The sequence below is a fragment of the Eptatretus burgeri genome, chromosome 2 (genome assembly GCF_056783735.1).
Source record: "Eptatretus burgeri isolate ZD-2024b chromosome 2, Ebu_testis_v1, whole genome shotgun sequence".
Lineage (NCBI taxonomy): Eukaryota > Metazoa > Chordata > Myxini > Myxiniformes > Myxinidae > Eptatretus > Eptatretus burgeri.
Window position 1 is genome coordinate 39,501,691 of NC_140962.1, and position 12,697 is coordinate 39,514,387.

General features: G+C 42.9%; 1 protein-coding gene across 1 annotated transcript in view; it reads right to left on the minus strand.

The window, feature by feature from the left end:
* Window positions 1-4,809: 4,809 nt before the first annotated feature.
* Window positions 4,810-12,697, minus strand: part of LOC147031866 (uncharacterized) — a 111,382-nt gene continuing 103,494 nt past the window's right edge. The window contains exons 9-10 of the mRNA XM_085850145.1: window positions 11,398-11,538; window positions 4,810-10,600 (exon numbers count right to left, since the gene is read on the minus strand). Of these exons, the coding sequence (XP_085706271.1) occupies window positions 9,927-10,600; window positions 11,398-11,538 (815 nt within the window). The 3' untranslated portion in view covers window positions 4,810-9,926. The remainder of the gene's footprint in view (window positions 10,601-11,397; window positions 11,539-12,697) is intronic.

A 12,697-nucleotide genomic window follows, 5' to 3' on the forward strand; every position in this document is an offset into this window, starting at 1 on the left:
TAAATGACTTTTTGTTGTCAAAAAATCAGTCTGTTCTTAAATGTAAAAGTTAACCCCAAAATAACTCGGGTAGTGGACAAGTCCACTGAAAGAAAATGTATGTAGTTTTTACTGTAAAGGTAACATTTGTTTTTATACAATTTGATTATGAAAAAGGATGATAAAGGTAGAGAGTATGCACTACGGGTTAAACGTACTGCATTGATGTTTGCATTTAATATTTATTGTGCCGTTGTGAAATGGCCGATAATGTGAGTGTTATTGATATGACAAGTTGTATTGTTTTGATGTACTTATTTAATTTGTGAGATATATTTGATACTTGCAAGTATCACCTGTTGCTATGCTGAAAGTAATACTAAAGGGGGGAGAGGGAGAGAGGAGTGGGGGGGGGGGAGAGAGAGCGGGGAGAGTGAAGAACTGGAGGGGAGAGGAGGGAGGGGGAACGAGGAGGGGTGGGGGAAGGGAAGACAGTGGGAGGAAGGGAAGGTGGACGTGTGGTGGAGCATTAATTATGATTCATACTGTCTCATCAAAATGATTCTGCATCGAATAACAGTGAAGATGGAAACAAAATAACGTCTGAAATCCATTCTGTACCTGTCATACTAAAAATGCGGCCTGGAGACAAGCTCCCGTCCAGACATAAATACCGCCCGGACACGTCCGGAGCCAAGCTGTCCAGAGACAAACACCGCCCAGACGCATATGGAGACAACCATCACCCGGAGACAAACCCTGCCCGGAGATGTCCAGAGACAAACACCGTCCGGATATGTCCAGAGACAGACAGAGAGAGCAAGAGGCAGAGACTGAGACAGAGACTGAGACAGAGACAGAGACAGAGACAGAGACAGAGACAGAGACAGAGACAGAGACAGAGACAGAGACAGAGACAGAGACAGAGACAGAGACAGAGACAGAGACAGAGACAGAGACAGAGACAGAGAAGGGTGGGGGTAGGGGTAGGGGAGTTAGCAGAAAGAATGTTATACTTCATGAACAAAACACACACACACACACACACGATATTGGTAATTTTTGGGGAATTAGCAGGTTGGATTTAGTGCGACTACCAACTGCAGTACTTATTGTATACAACCCAAAAATCTTGAGTGCCTTTCACCGAAAAACAAAGTTGCATTTATATAGATGTTTCAAGGATATGTTCGCAAACATTATTCTTTATAAACAGCTGCGTGTGACGGGTGGAAAAAAAAAATTTGGCTCGGTAATTTATAAACCACATTAATACAGCAAACGGCTCGGAAATCTGGTGTTATTTCACAACAACTTGCTCAGGGTGAGGGAGCACGAACCACTCGCTCAGGGTGACTGAGCACGGACCACTCGCTCAGGGTGACTGAGCACGGACCACTCGCTCAGGGTGACGGAGCACGGACCACTCGCTCAGGGTGACGGAGCACGAACCACTCGCTCAGGGTGACGGAGCACGAACCACTCGCTCAGGGTGACTGAGCACGAACCACTCGCTCAGGGTGACGGAGCACGAACCACTCGCTCAGGGTGACGGAGCACGAACCACTCGCTCAGGGTGACGGAGCACGAAGAACTCGCTCAGGGTGACTGAGCACGAACCACTCGCTCAGGGTGACTGAGCACGAACCACTCGCTCAGGGTGACTGAGCACGAACCACTCGCTCAGGGTGACTGAGCACGAACCACTCGCTCAGGGTGACTGAGCAGGAAACACTCGCTCAGGGTGACTGAGCAGGAAACACTCGCTCAGGGTGACTGAGCACGAACCGCTCGCTCAGGGTGACGGAGCACGAACCGCTCGCTCAGGGTGACGGAGCACGAACCGCTCGCTCAGGGTGACGGAGCACGAACCGCTCGCTCAGGGTGACGGAGCACGAACCGCTCGCTCAGGGTGACGGAGCACGAACCGCTCGCTCAGGGTGACGGAGCACGAACCGCTCGCTCAGGGTGACGGAGCACGAACCGCTCGCTCAGGGTGACGGAGCACGAACCGCTCGCTCAGGGTGACGGAGCACGAACCGCTCGCTCAGGGTGACGGAGCACGAACCGCTCGCTCAGGGTGACGGAGCACGAACCGCTCGCTCAGGGTGACGGAGCACGAACCGCTCGCTCAGGGTGACGGAGCACGAACCGCTCGCTCAGGGTGACGGAGCACGAACCGCTCGCTCAGGGTGACGGAGCACGAACCGCTCGCTCAGGGTGACGGAGCACGAACCGCTCGCTCAGGGTGACGGAGCACGAACCGCTCGCTCAGGGTGACGGAGCACGAACCGCTCGCTCAGGGTGACGGAGCACGAACCGCTCGCTCAGGGTGACGGAGCACGAACCGCTCGCTCAGGGTGACGGAGCACGAACCGCTCGCTCAGGGTGACGGAGCACGAACCGCTCGCTCAGGGTGACGGAGCACGAACCGCTCGCTCAGGGTGACGGAGCACGAACCGCTCGCTCAGGGTGACGGAGCACGAACCGCTCGCTCAGGGTGACGGAGCACGAACCGCTCGCTCAGGGTGACTGAGCACGAACCGCTCGCTCAGGGTGACTGAGCACGAACCGCTCGCTCAGGGTGACGGAGCACGAACCGCTCGCTCAGGGTGACGGAGCACGAACCGCTCGCTCAGGGTGACGGAGCACGAACCGCTCGCTCAGGGTGACGGAGCACGAACCGCTCGCTCAGGGTGACGGAGCACGAACCGCTCGCTCAGGGTGACGGAGCACGAACCGCTCGCTCAGGGTGACGGAGCACGAACCGCTCGCTCAGGGTGACGGAGCACGAACCGCTCGCTCAGGGTGACGGAGCACGAACCGCTCGCTCAGGGTGACGGAGCACGAACCGCTCGCTCAGGGTGACGGAGCACGAACCACTCACTCCGAATGATGTGGCGCGGCAAAAGCGTCCGCAGAGTGAACGATTCGCTGAGAATGACGTCGGGCGGTACCGCTGTCGACATTGGGCACTCGGCAAGTGGCTTAAGCACTCATGCAAGCACTCTAATTAAATTGTTGTTAAGGAACGGTTGACCAGGCTGTCGCTGCCTCCCATAAAGGATCACTAACTTTAAAGCCGGTCTTCACTGTGCACGCAGCAGTAATGAAATAAAATGACCATCCACAAAAGAGTTGCAGCTTAATGCAGAACAACCCTGGAGACATCGCAGAGTTAAATCGCCCATGATATAAACATTGCAGAAAATGCACCATTTTGCCTGCTCGTCTGTGCACATGTCACGTGGTACATCGGTTTGAGGTCCGCGCAAACGTTTTAACTTTTTTTTTTTACGCGTTTTTTTTTTTTAACCAGATTTGGTTTGATTCCCTGTAGAGCATCTCACTAAACCTCCGAAAATATATACACATGTGGCAGACGCTATGGATAGGCAAGTCCATCGGATGACAGGGCGTGAGGTCCAGCAGTGAATGCATTAAATCGTATAGTGCAATGAAGCTGGTTAATTTTGTTACGTTCCTAAAATTTCTTTTGTTCACTCAACATAATTCCCCAAACAGTAGAAAAAGATAAGTTTAATGCTTTGGAAAATTCACATTTTCTTGTGTATGCATGGAGGAGGGAACATCGCTTTGCTTGCTTCAAATAAATAGGTATATCGGCTTATTTATAAGACTCGTTATTGTTTTAAATTATCAGATTTCACAACAAATTTCGACACTTATTTAGTCCGGATGATATCCAAGACTAAAAACCGAAATAATATTTTGATACACAATTAGTCCATGAGAGTAGATCGTGGAAAATCGTATCATATAATGCATGCAATCGCTCCAAGCTTCTAATATGAAAACTGTCGAACTTACAAAAGCGACATACACAAGGCTACTACATTAGATCGCCCTATAAAATCCGCCCCCCCCCCCTTCCTGCAACCTATTCCCAACACTCACATTTTCACCGTAGGATCAGGCCGCTGTTCCAAATTGTTTGTTGCTTTGTGCAGCTTTTTTTGGCTGGGAGAGCATGGGAGTTAATTTATGGAAATCCTAGCCACCTGGGGGTAATTGATTTGGTGAGAGCTGATTGGATATTCCCTCCAATTACGAGTGATAGGTGTGATTGTCTTTTATATACTGTAAATATAAAGCAACTGAAACGTTCCTGGTTTCCAAATCCCTGGGTCAAATTCACCGAAATGTGCCGTACTGCATTATTTTCACAGGCAGATCATCGTCATAGGATAAGCTTTAAATTCTTAATCAAATTAATGGAAACATTAAACCGGCGCTTTGGCCGATCCAGCCTTGGGTGCTTCCTTTGACGTCGATGTGGGTGAAGCTTCGACTGCACCTGCATGTTAGGTCATGAGAAGGTTGATGTTCAATTGGAATCAAATCCATAACAGATAAATATTTCCTGGAGGCAGAATGGAAATTAATGTACAAAGAAAGGGTCTACAGTCTCCAACGAATGTAACAAATGGTCACATGATTCTGCACGACCTTAAATAAGGAAATGAGGCCTTTTGGCTCATCACTGCGGTGTTTAACGCCCAAGGTAATTTTTGCTACATGTGTGTAAAACGTCTTTTTCTGGGTTCAGACTTTTTTCCGGGCGTTCCTTCCCATCACCCATCTTCTTTCAAGTTTTCCTCCTTTCCCCTGTGTTCATAATGTATTTATGACAATCTTAGCTAACAACAATCTTCTTGATGCTTTACTAAAGTGTAAATGACTATCTTTGATCAGGAGACAACTTGTTAACCATAAAGCTAGGTTAGTAGTGTGGTAGTTATGAAGAAAGAAATTTGGGAAGAGATGAACCAGAAGGGAGGGAATAAGAATTTACACAAAGACAAGCAATTGGTGAAACAAAATTTATTTTTTTTTCAAGTCACAGGTCACAAACAAAAATAATAACAAAAGAACTATTGGTAATGTATAGTCAAAACCACTCACAATTACAAAGGGTAAAAGCAAGTTAATTCACTTAACAGCAGTTATTCTTCAAGAACCAACTTTTGTGGTGGCAAGTATAAACCGATGTGATGAACAACTGTTCAGTGACAGTTTTATGACATGTCCAAAGACCTCCCTGAAAGGTAGTTATATATTTATTCTACTTGTTATACATATTCCTTGTTCTCATCGAAACCAAACCAATCAAATTGAGCTGATATTAAAGGCTCAAAGATCAAGTGTAACGATCCAACACAGTCTCATAACTTTCTTTAGCTTCAGAGAAGTTTTCTCCAAAGTTTCTGAAGGTAGTATATTTTGGTTGTTTCACTATTGGCTTTTGAAACAGCATTTTGCTTCAAGTCACAGCCAAAAATATTGGCACCCTTGCACTTTTTTTTCAAATAACACAATTTTCTCCAAAAATAAGTTGAAATTGACAAAAGTATTTGGTCTCCACAATTCTTCATTTCACTGTTAACATTACAGAACCTTTGTTTTTGATTCAGAACTTAATATATCCTTTTAAATCAGAAAATAAAAAGAAACAGCATTGACAAAATTATTGACACCCTCGACTTAATATTTGGTAGCACAGGGTCTTTGGACAAAATAACTGTAGTCAAGCACTTCCTGGAGCTATGAATGAGCTTCCTAAATCTCTCTACTGGCAGTTTGACCCACTCTTCTTGTGTAAACTGCTCCAGTTCTCCCAGATTTGAAGGGTGCCTTCCCCCAAGTGCTGTTTTCAGATCTCCCCACAGGTGTTCAATGGGATTTAGATCTGGACTCATTGCTGGCCACTTCAGAATAGTCCAGCATTTTGTCTTGAACCATTCCTGGGTGTTTTTTGAAATTTGTTTTGGGTCATTGTCGTGCTGCAAGACCCACGACCTTCGACGGAGAGACAGCTTTCTGACACTGGGTTGAACATTGCACTCCAATATGCTTTGGTTATCTGATTTCATGATGCCATTGCACATATTCAAGGTACCTAGTGCCAGAGGCAGAACAGCAACCCCAAAACATCACTGAACCTCCTCCATGTTTGACTGTAGGGAAGGTGTTCTTTTCTTTGAAGACTTAATTTTGTTTTCTGTAAACACAGAGATTATGTGCGTTCCCAAAAAGCTCTAATTTGGTCTCATCTGTCCACAGGACATTCTCCCAGAAGGATTTTGGCTTGTTGAGGTGTGTTTTAGCAAACTCCAGTCAGGCTTTTTTATGTCTCTCTCTCTCTCAGCAGTGGGGGTCCCCCTTGGTCTCCTATCATAGAACCGTCTTTCATTGAGTTGGCGACGGATGGTGTGAGTAGAAACTGTCGTACCTTGTGTCTGAAGGTCATCTTGAATCTGTTTGGCAGTTGCTCAAGGTGCTTTCTCCACCATTCGAACAATCCTTCGCTGCAATCTTTGATCAAGTTTTCTCTTGCGGCCATGTCCAGGGAGGGTGGTTACAGTGCTACGGGCCTTAAACTTCCTGATAACATTGTGTACGGTGGACACAAGAACATCAAGGTCTCTGGAGATGGACTTGCACCCTTGAGATTGTCCATGCTTGGCTACAATCTTGTGTCTGTCCTCCTCAGACAATTCTCTGGTTTTCTTTTTTTCTCCATGCTCATTGTGGTACACACAGTGACACAAAACAGCAGAATAACTCATTTTCTCTATTCAAACTGCAATATAAAAATCACTCATTCAACCAGACACCTGCAACTCACCACAGGTGAGTTCAATTCCAAAGTAAAGGAGAATCACCTGCTTGAAATCTAATTATTCCTAACAACTTCGAAAAGGTTCCAATAATATTGTCCGGTCCATTTTAGTATTTCTATGTGGAATAAGGTAAGATTTAGTAATTATTTTCAGCTTTTTTTGTTTTGTTTCACTGCAAACCAAAGAAATACATAAGTGGATATCAAAAGATTTTTTAATTTCAACAATTTTTCTGGAAGAAATGGTGCATCACTTGAAAAAAGTGCAAAGGTGCCAATATTTTTGGCCACGACTGTATATTTATGAATAAACTCCATACTCGTATTGGTAGAATGCAGTGCTAATAATCGTACATGACAAAAACTCAACTTCCCATTGTCTGTTTTATACTCGATAATGCATTTCACCAAAACAGAATGAAAATGGGTACAGGGATTATCGCAAAACTATTAATTATTTCTGCTCATCAGCGTGCCTAATTCTACTTCAGGCTATTATACAATTGGACAGTTTTTCCACAGACGACTAAGGTTCATGCAAGACTATCAACTTCATAACATTAATGACATGGAGAAAAAGAAAGTAAAGAAAATGGTGCATAAAAAGTTCACAATAGTGGAAAATAAAAAAGGAAACATCTAATGGAAGTTGTTTTTTTTTCCCCCCACTTTTTCAATCGACTTTTATATCTTAAACAATCAGATACATTAATAATAAAGAACAACTATTTGAACAAATTGGAATTAGTCTTCAATGTACAATTGTGGGTAATGTGTGCTCGATTTTTGAGGCTCTGTGGAACACGTCCAATAAGAGCAGCATTAGCCTTAAGCTCAAAAAAAACCAAAAAAAACCTTTGGATTTGGAATCTCACAGTTTACTAGCTGAGACACACATTTGTTGGAGGTAATCATTATCTTAAACAACCATGGACAATTACGACGACCATCCCTTCCCCTTCCCTTCCACTGTACACGCCACATGCTTTCCTTTTGTATGAGCCAAACCTTTCTCACACCAACATCCTTCAACTTTTCTCCCTTCTACTGTCTACTCTTGACCGAACATATGCTTCTCTCTCTCATTGTCCCTCTTCTTTCTTTGCTCATCTCACTCATGACACGACACCCTCTCTTTTGTCCTTGCAATACGGGATTTTCAAAATGACGTATTCTTGCTCATGAGACCTTTCACGCATGCGCTGGGTGTGTTTACATTCACTCACTTCTGCTAGCATGGACACTTTTAGCCTGAACCTGCCCTTGCTAGCGTGAAATCTGTGATTCAAATAGTCTTTTAAACACAATTTTCAGCATTTGTACAAAAGAGTGGCAATTCCAAGATGGTTAACCATAATTGTTGTTCCAAAATGCAAATCGGACTCACGTAAATAAAGGAAATATGACAAATATCCGTGGATGTGAGGTGTCGAGTTCCAAAAACGTCCTGCCAATACAAGCGAGCCACGGCATGCACACGTACACACTTCTCCTTTTAGAAATAGATGCAAAAATTGAATATAGTTTCCCTTGTGGCACCTAAACCAAGCAAAATGTATTTCTAACATCCCTCACAGCTCCCCACCCCCCCTCACTTCCCGACATGATTAATAGTAAAATCATCATTTTAAAAGTTGATGTTAAACTTACTCTGCATTCACAAGCCCCAGATACGACCTGCCCATCAGTATTCAGAATCAGATATGGTGTCTTCCTCCAACTCTTCATTGTGCAGAGAGGCATCCAGCTTTCTCTCAGGTACTTTTCCAAGTATTTTTAAAGATTATTTTGTGAGCCAATTTAGGTAATAATCCTCATCGTGCACACACAATGGCAGTTCAGATGCCCTGAAGATCATTATTTCTAGGGGTTTCTGTGCATGTGCACCGTGCATTCTGGAGCGGATTACGTCATTTCGAAAGTCCCGTATTGTGTGTCTCGTATGCAAGTTGCTCCAGAATGGAATACATAACATTCAGGTTCTTCGAAGGTAAGGTACGGCTTGGTCACGTATCACAGAGGTAAAGTACTATTTAGCAACACAGGTCACATAGATCCTTCGTCTAACATCATAACTGCAAGATAGCTGTACATCATCAACCCAGTGAAACAGTATTTATTTCACACAAGATATTTCAAAGTAACCAAAATCTCTTGATATCTCAACTAAATTAGGATTTCTGCACCTTCTGCACATATAAAAATTTAACAACCATATCAGACATCACATTTAACATACTTAGGTTGTTCACACATTTGTACCTTCAATCTGCGAAAGTGGGAAATTTTTAAAGAAAGAAAGAAAGAAAAAAACCTAGAGAAAAGTTTAAATATTAGTTCTTGATCCTGTGCAACTTTCAGAATACATTTGCATGAATAATTTATTGATCAAACAATAAATTTTCTGAACTGTCATTGGCAAAGAACATGGCAACCGTGATGTTGACAACCATCGCAGCTTATCACAGAAGTGTGCATTGAAAAAAAACATGACAGCTTCAGGTGTGGTAAGGAATGTTCATGCAAGGGTAGTTGCAAGGACAAAAGTAGCATCAAAGAGCCAGGTGAAGTCATTCATAGGAGGCAAGATGAAAATAAAAACAAGAAAAAGAAGAAAAAAAAAGAAAAAGAATGATGCAACAACAATTAAAAACAAAACTGTTGTTTTGAAATGGCTTCTTTTGTTTTTCTTCATTTTAATGCAACTACAGTACAGTGAAGTAAACAATGACTTGAACTTATTGAAAAAGTTTCCCTATATAAATCCAAACTTATGATAGGACAGCTGCAGGACTATGGATGGTAGGACATACTTTGTAGTTAGTAACAGCAAAAATTACACCGCCTCCTTCAGAAATACAAAAATTCACAACTAATGGAAAATGTGTGGCTATGGAGTTCACAAATAACAAGTTACGGTGGGAAAGTCGTAACAACTTGCATTCCATCATCTCGGAAGAAATTTATTTTCTATATATATATACATGAATTTTTGAGCAATTCTACCTTTACATAGTGGCTCATTGGCTATCCTAAGTCGCTCATGATGGCATAAAGAACAAACCACAAAGTGTGGTCTACCGTCATGTGTCGACTGGATTGGATGATGCATGCAGATCACTCCTTCCCATAAAAGCAATTAATGAACCGCAATAAAACAAATTTAGAACAATGTAAAATGGTCATAGCCTGGGAGTTCAAATGGAATTAAAAAATAACAATGGTCGTGTAATTTCCGCAAGAACACTTTTCTCTTTAATAATGCTGAACTTGTCATTTATTGCAATGAAAGGATTGGCCTTTTCTACTTTGCATTTTCACGGCTTTGTCTATCTGTGTGATACTTTGTTTTTAAACCCTGGCTGTCTGTGTGGTATCTCATATGGACCTTCAAAGAAACAGACTGCGCAAACGCTTTTCCACATATGGGACACTTAAATGGTCGCTCACCGGTGTGTACCGCCATGTGGACCTTCAAATTGCTTGAACGTACAAATGCCTTGCCACAGACGGAACACTGGAACGGTCGCACACCTTCGTGGCTCCTCATGTGGGCCTCCATCGTACCGGGGTATGCAAAAGCTTTGCCGCAGATAGTGCACTTGAAAGATCGTTTTCCCATGTGGCTGTTCATGTGAGCATCCAATGTGTCTGAAGACACAAATGCCTTCCCACAAAAAGAGCAAATGAACGGTCGTTTCCCCGTATGAATCCTCATGTGCACCTCCAAGTTATCTGTACGTGAGAATGCTTTATTACAAATGGTACACTTGTAAGGACGCTCTCCTGTATGGACTCTCATGTGTTGGAAAAATCTCGTTTTACATCCACATCTGTAGTTACACTGATTGCACTTGTACTTTTTGTACGAGAAGTCTTTAGGGTGCCTCTCAATGTGATGCTTCAAAGTTGCTTCATTGTTAAATGTCTGGGAGCACCTGGAACATGAAAACCGCCTGGAATTCTGCTTTGCTTTATCTGCCGAGACAATGAGCAACAACATATAAAATAAAGTTAAAAAAAAAATTATTTTACATAATCGAAGGCTCATACTGGAACACACACACACACACACACACACACACACACACACACACACACACACACACACATACACACACACACACACACACACACACACACACACACACACACACACACACACACACACACACACACACACACACACACACACACACACACACCTTGAGAAAAGTGCTGTTACTTCCTGGGGCACTCTGGGTACTTCTGACACCACAACAATGGCACCGCCTTTCTCACCTCACTCATCGGGGAATTTCCTAATAAAGAGTTTCCTCCTCCCGATGGATGCCAACCTATGAGGGGATTATCTGTACTCTTGTCCTTTTAAAAGCTGAACTTCAAGCAAGGAAGCAGCATGTACTATACTTAAAAGTATTTCGTACAATTCGGTCGGGTTTGAATCGCCAACCGCTGAGACTCGGCCGGATGCTCCAACCGTTACACCACTGAGTTTGGTTAAAGTGTGATCCAAAACCAAGTGACACTTAAAACTGTGATTAAAAAAAAATATTACTTGGTATTTACAGCTTCAGTTGGGCATCAAACAACTTTCACCATAACTTTTGTTAAATTACTTTTTGACACGTTTATCCTTTTTTTTTGTCATTGTATTTTACAAGATTGCTTCAACATTTGAAATAGGTATGTTATACAATAGTGTAAAATATAACTGATGAAATGAAGAAGTCATTTCTAAAACAATGTGTTCCACAAAGCCATTATATACTCACCAGCTAAAGGGAGAGGCTCATTGCTGCCATCAATAGAAATGTCACTTTGTTCCTCTTTTATCAAGGCATTGCTCATAGCCTCCTGAGAAGTTGAAGGAATGTTGCCTTGGAAACACCCCACCTCCATCAGACGAATTTCACCTACAAATTTCAATGTCAAAATATTGGCATGTTTGACATTACTCTCTGAAGCCATGGTACCGCATAATGGGATAAAAGCTTCCAAACATATACAATGTGTTTATTTGTCTATTAATATCCTCATACATCATGCAATACAATAAATCCTCAAATATCGCGGGTTTCTACCAATCACGAGCAACCTATTATGTTCCGATTTCGGTATCGCGATATTTCATTTTGACCAATCGTGGTTTTTGAGCTGAGATGAGTGTTTGTCTGCGTGTAGGATTACCTCCCATTACGAGCATTTTCTTGTTTCTCACGCACTGTTAATTGTCGTAATCAGACCAGCATACGGGAACGAATCTAAATTTAACTGGCATCCGTTGAAGACAAAGTCTTCGATATCCCCCACCATAGTAAATGAGGACAAGTAGCAAAAGGCACCAGTTCAATGTATTCTTGATGTGTGTACCAAATTTCATAAAGAAATAGTTAATAGTTTTGCAACTATGCTCTGGAAACTAAGGTTAACCTCAATTATTTCTTAATACCCAACTTGTTTCCATGGAAAGTGACAGACAATTTTTTGGGGGAAATCTCTAAATATCAAAAGGCACCAGTTCACCACTTGCTTGATATGTGTACCAAATTTCGTAAATATATCTTGAGGGGATTTGTAGTTAAGCTCCGGAAACGAAATGTGATGGACGGACGAACGTACGGAACCCATTTCCATATCTCCCGCCAACTTCGTTGGTTGGTGGGGGATAATAATAGATTGTCATCAAACAGGAAATGACACGCAGAGATCCTGTAATACTAGATCTACACGATCTTGTAGACACACAACAGTTAATAATGGCATCCAAATGTAAAACGATGGACAAAATTAATCATGCCAAAACACTGACAAAGGTTATGACATTGTGCAAAAAAAATTGAGTTGTTAGATACGACGGCAAGAAGTGAAATTGCGGCATCAAGGGCTGCCATGACGGGATCAATGAATCAACTGTGTAAACATGAGTCAAATATCCATTCAGGTGTTCCCACTCCGCAAAGTGCAAAAGGCTCATTCCAATCTCGTGATTGAAAGAATGGGAAAAGTGCGATCGAGGACCAAACAGAAAAATGCCATTGAGTGGACTGATATATAGGATAACCCATTGTGGAT